The sequence below is a fragment of the Sinocyclocheilus rhinocerous genome, unplaced genomic scaffold (assembly GCF_001515625.1).
Source record: "Sinocyclocheilus rhinocerous isolate Xijiao unplaced genomic scaffold, SAMN03320098_v1.1 scaffold1441, whole genome shotgun sequence".
Taxonomy (NCBI): Eukaryota; Metazoa; Chordata; class Actinopteri; order Cypriniformes; family Cyprinidae; genus Sinocyclocheilus; species Sinocyclocheilus rhinocerous.
Window position 1 is genome coordinate 1,369,856 of NW_015654063.1, and position 6,000 is coordinate 1,375,855.

The 6,000-nt window shown below is 37.0% G+C and overlaps 1 protein-coding gene across 2 annotated transcripts in view; it reads right to left on the reverse strand.

The window, feature by feature from the left end:
- The window catches only part of uxs1 (UDP-glucuronate decarboxylase 1), a 62,823-nt gene that overhangs the window by 46,206 nt on the left and 10,617 nt on the right, over window positions 1–6,000 (reverse strand). For both annotated transcript variants that reach the window (XM_016523367.1, XM_016523366.1), the window contains exons 2-3: window positions 1,394–1,421; window positions 380–428 (exon numbers count right to left, since the gene is read on the reverse strand). In XM_016523367.1, the coding sequence (XP_016378853.1) occupies window positions 380–428; window positions 1,394–1,421 (77 nt within the window). The remainder of the gene's footprint in view (window positions 1–379; window positions 429–1,393; window positions 1,422–6,000) is intronic.

Sequence of the window (6,000 nt, forward strand, 5' to 3'; positions counted from 1 at the left end):
AACAAAGACTGGACAACAGCACACATGTAGTCAGGGCAGCATCACGCACAGAGAAAAAGTTTTTGAGGTTTCCAAGCAGAACATAAAACAGATCAGCACTGCTTGTTATTTGCCCCCTGACTAGGAAACTTAATTGCTATCAAAGGCATGAGTAATTAAAATCTTAATTATATGGCGCTCTTGGGTAGCTGCACAATGTTTCCCGAGAGTTTGAAGTGTGGATATCAGCTGTTAGGTACATATGGTTTCCAGTTAAAATGAGGCAGGTGCTGACACTAATAAAAAATTTGAAAAAGTAAAAATGTTAAAATTAGGCAAGTAAAAAAAAAAAATCTAATCAAAGATTGACAATGAATGTGAACAGCTTGCGCTAACAAACCTCATCTATCCTCTGCTCAACCTTCATTTCTCCATGTTCCTGTATAGACCTGTGGAAAACAACAACAGACGGCTTTATCACAGCCACAGAGATACGCAAGTACACAAAGATTGACACTTGCACAGCAGAGCTGTCTGAAGCACACAAAACTCTTCCTCAGCTCAGTCTGGACACGATGAAGATGCTCAGAGTCAACAAAACCCCATGACAGCAGTTGATCAATACCAAAGCTTGTTTCCACGGCCCAGTGAGTAAGTTTAATCTTGGTTTCTGATTAACGCACAGTGCAGCAGTCATTCACGCAGGGATGAGCTATGGGCTTCGATTGGAATCAATGAACACCATAGAAAACTTCAAACACAAAATGACCCACAGTATACACATACCCAGAAGTTGTAATGTGATAAATCTGAGTGAAATAGAATATTCAAAAATAAAGCAGGACTTGATTTTATTAATCTGGAAATGAGTTAACTGTCAAAAGTGGGCATTGCATTAAATATCATTGGTTTGATTCCACAGGAATGCATGAACTAATATTTTATCATGGTTCCATTTTTATTTCATGTTGACGGTTTACACGTTTACACATTTTACCATATTTAAACCTATTCTGCTGACCTCCACCAACATTCCAAAACAATATACTGGTGTTGACGATAACTGTGATATTTAAAAAATGAAATATTGATATAATGTTAATACTACACATACGATAATATCAGTCTGGTTGACATTCCAGCATAGTAGGAGGCAATACTGCACTATCATAAAACAAAAGCAGCCATATTTTGAGTGTGATTCATTGGCCAAAAAAAAAGAGAAATTATAAATTCGACTGATATTTATTAAAAGCCCCAAGATGGCAGCTTTAAGCCCATCTGAGCAAAACAACTGTAAATCTGACATCTAGTTTTTCCAACATTTACTGGAAAGCTGAATTTTTTTGCAGTAGATCGAGCTGGCAAACTGTCTGAAACATTTTCTAGTACTACAAAAAGAAATGATAATTACCTCATATTTGCGTAGGTTCCCCAGACAGCTAAAAGAAGAAAGAAGAGAAGACATCAGTACCAAACCAAATATCACACAACAAATGCAAATTGATTCTCAATAAACAGTTTTACATCATTACAATTCAATTCTACATCATTAATTTTAAAAAAGATACAAGCTGTTAGACATTTAAGCAGATGTTAATAAGTCTGTTCAGTTGAAAAGGGAAGATATACGTTATCAGTTCAAATACAGTTCATGTCCAATATCTATAACAGAAAGAACAGAAGAAAGAAAATGTTTGTTTAAAGGGTCATGAAACTCCCTGTTTCAGCACATTTAGTTCTCGACACAGTTTTGAAAAAAAAAAAAACGTTTTGGTGCATATTAAGCTGTGGTGTCCAGAAGGAACAGGGGAGACAACAGCTTCGAAGCCATTCAGTTTTATTTCGTTCTCAGAGTTAAAAGCATCAAATGTTCCCACAAATACAGGCTGCAGTTCAACACTGCACACATCAAAACAAACAAATATTAAATATGGGTTTTATAAGCTCACAGAACATTACACAAATACACACATACCCTGTCATAGCTATGATTTAAATGCACAAATATATGCACAAATGTTTACATTTGTAACTCTGCATCAAAAATATATACAGTATATATAGTTTTAGTGTTATTTTTGCAATGTTTATATAAGCTGTTTGATTGGATATATCAATGAGCTCTAAAGATACCAGGCAGAAACTACAAAGTGAAAAACAAACAGTCACTTGAGATCCATGAACGAGTCTCAGCTACTCTACATGATCTCACAGTTTGAAGCATCTGTCATAGGAAAGCTAAACATACTGGTGTGAATAAAGAGAAGCGTCTTCTCATAGTATAACGATACAACATCTCATGAATAATTATGAGACACTGATGAGTTACTGATGTGCTATAATCTCACATGATAACGATTTTAAAGCCTGAAGATGAAAATAGCTCAAAGAAGCTTAAAATGAATCAATACCCATTTCAAGACCCGTTAAAAACCTGTAGACACTTAAAACTCCAGTAAGAATGTAACTGTAACTGAAAGGTGAGTGTCAGTCACTGGTTGGATTGTTGGCTGTGATTTTGCTGATACTACAGTACTTAATTAAGCAGTACTGCTTCTATCTCAAAGGCAACATGACCAGACTCATTCACACATGTGAAAGAATAAAAGTTGAATATCTAGGCTATAAACAATATTAACATGATAAATTAATACTGTATCTATCAAGTAAGTCTTCAATCAACTGATTTTCTGATCAAAGCCCACATATGTAGAAAAGATGAATCTGTCTTGGGAACATAAGGTTGAACCTTCATATATAAATCATTATTATGAACATTAATAATGCAAGCATGTGCCCTTTACACTTTAATAAAGATGTTGTGAAATATAATTTCTCTCTATAACATGCACAAGGCTACATATTGCAAAGACAAACAACTCAGACCTGCCAATACGATTTAAACATGAGTAGGAATTAAGCAGGTGAAAATCAACACCATAAATAATAAACCATCCTGTCCACACATTCACTACAGTTGAATATCACAAACAAGAGCTCATAGTTCTTGAAATGTTTGAAATGTCTGGACAGTCTGGGTGAACAAAAAAAGAAGAAGGTATAAGAAGAATCCAAGGCAAAAGGTGAGCGTGAACCGGAAACCTGCTCTCCAGAGGAAAACTGGAGAGGTTATTATGCAAACCCCTCCGTTTCCAATCTGGCTTGCTCTTTCCCAGTGGCCTTGCTGCTGTCGCCACAAATTCCTGGGAGCGGCATGATTTTCAGCATGGACGGCCAGGGGCCAGCTTGGCGTGTGCCACCTGATGCCATGTCAAACATGAGAGGCGCAATTTGATGCGACCCATTTGAGGGCGGCAGAACCAGATGCCCAATGGAATAAAGATTTATTTTATTTTTTTAAAGAACGTCTCTCTGCTTTTTTTTGGCCATTGGAAGTCAATTTTCACCTTAAGTGTTACCAACATTCTACAAAATAGCTTTTATTTTCCACAGAAGAAAGAATGTAATACAGGTTTGGAATGACATGAGGGTGAGTAAATGATGACAGAATTTTCATATTTTAATGGAACTATCCTTTTAGGCAGTGGCCAAGACACACATACAACACTATGTTGATTTTGACCTTTTGAAATGCAATTTAGTCTGATAAATCAATTCTTGTTTGATCTGAGCAAAGCACAGAAGAACTGGCACTTTTAGAAATAAAGTTTATGGAAAGAGCTCAAGTGAACAGGAAAACATGCCCAGTTACATCTGGCCAAGTTCTCACAGTGGTAGTGGCTAAATTATTTTTAGTCCTGCCTGTCGTGAAAATTGTGTTGTGGGGCAGGTGGGAGGCAACGGTAGACTGGTTTGTCAAGGTCACTCTCTTGGTGAACAACTCTGTTGAGTCCTGGGGGCCTCTTTATAGGGATCAAAAAGAACTAGAGCAGTCATTTCTCAAAGTAGCATTCCCTATGACCCAAATTCATCTTTCTGAATTTCTCCAACCTGGTTATGGGGTCTCCAGTGACTTAAAACTCAAGTCTGTGCAATATGTGTAAGTGGTTGCAGTTGTGTCTCTAGAGTCTTGGCTGAGTATTTACCAAAGCTCATATTAATAAAATATTGTGCAAGAACACATTGTGCACTAGGGCTGTGCGATATTGAAGAAAAATGCGATTGGCCATTGGAAGTCAATTTTCACCTTAAGTGTTACCAACATTCTACAAAATAGCTTTTATTTTCCACAGAAGAAAGAATGTAATACAGGTTTGGAATGACATGAGGGTGAGTAAATGATGACAGAATTTTCATATTTTAATGGAACTATCCTTTTAGGCAGTGGCCAAGACACACATACAACACTATGTTGATTTTGACCTTTTGAAATGCAATTTAGTCTGATAAATCAATTCTTGTTTGATCTGAGCAAAGCACAGAAGAACTGGCACTTTTAGAAATAAAGTTTATGGAAAGAGCTCAAGTGAACAGGAAAACATGCCCAGTTACATCTGGCCAAGTTCTCACAGTGGTAGTGGCTAAATTATTTTTAGTCCTGCCTGTCGTGAAAATTGTGTTGTGGGGCAGGTGGGAGGCAACGGTAGACTGGTTTGTCAAGGTCACTCTCTTGGTGAACAACTCTGTTGAGTCCTGGGGGCCTCTTTATAGGGATCAAAAAGAACTAGAGCAGTCATTTCTCAAAGTAGCATTCCCTATGACCCAAATTCATCTTTCTGAATTTCTCCAACCTGGTTATGGGGTCTCCAGTGACTTAAAACTCAAGTCTGTGCAATATGTGTAAGTGGTTGCAGTTGTGTCTCTAGAGTCTTGGCTGAGTATTTACCAAAGCTCATATTAATAAAATATTGTGCAAGAACACATTGTGCACTAGGGCTGTGCGATATTGAAGAAAAATGCGATTTGCGATAACTCATTAAATAATGCGATATTCAATATGCGATACGATAATGCTTAAAGTCCCACATGCTCAGATGAAACACTTTTACTCAGCTATTGCTGAGTCAGTTCTGTGAACTTCTTTAACTATCCTGTGTCATATATATAGTTATTTGTATGCATGTATGTACCAAGAGTTCCTGTAAAACCCCAACAAATTCCTTGTGTTTGCGCACACTTAAGTGGTGAATATAGCTCATTCTGATTCTGATTCTAACAAGAAAGCCCCCCAACAACAACTTCTGAAAGTGAACGGTAGTGTTTTACTCTAGCATTACATAAAAATTTAATTTTAACATTAGTGTAATCATTTTAACATAAGTTTAGGAACTGAATAATAAAAACGAAAAATAAAACACTGCTTAGTATTTACTCTTTGAATTCAGGTAAGAGCAGTGAGTGATTTTCTCTTTGTCTTTTGTTCATGGCCCCAAATATTGCAAGCTGTAGCGATATGCATATTGCGATATGTACATTTGCGATATTTCGATAATTTCGATATATTGCACAGCCCTATTGTGCACCTTTGAATAAGACTTGCTAAGAAAACTGTATTATAAAATAATGTACAGCAGTTTCCAGAAGTTTGGCAGGAATACATTAAAAATACATTAACTGTAAGGTGAATGTGAAATGAATGATGCACTGCTCAATCAGGAGGTTACCAAACCAACCAATCACTCTATAAGCACATATCAATCATTTTTTCACCAAGAATATTTCAAAAGCAGATCGCCCGCTCAGTTTATTTCATCATATTGAAATGATGTGACCCACAGTGTTTCACTAAATGTGGAAGAGAATCCTCATGCTCTTTGGCTGCCACCTAACACACACTAGTAGTGCAGTGTTGTTTGGTCTTGTGAAGAACGAGAATTAGACAATGAAACACACTTATTATCGTGCTATACCAGAGGAAACAACAGGAGAATCACTACCTGTATGACCAAAGATGCAGAAGATCCGAAGCCAGAAAACAAAAGACAAAATTTTAAATTGAGCGTAAACATTGGTATGGTATCGGTAAGATGTAGAGATCTGATGACTCAGTTGCTTCTTTTTTTTTGGGGGGGGGGGGGGGGGGGGGGGCGGGGGGAGAGGCTTGTGATACTTTTTTCA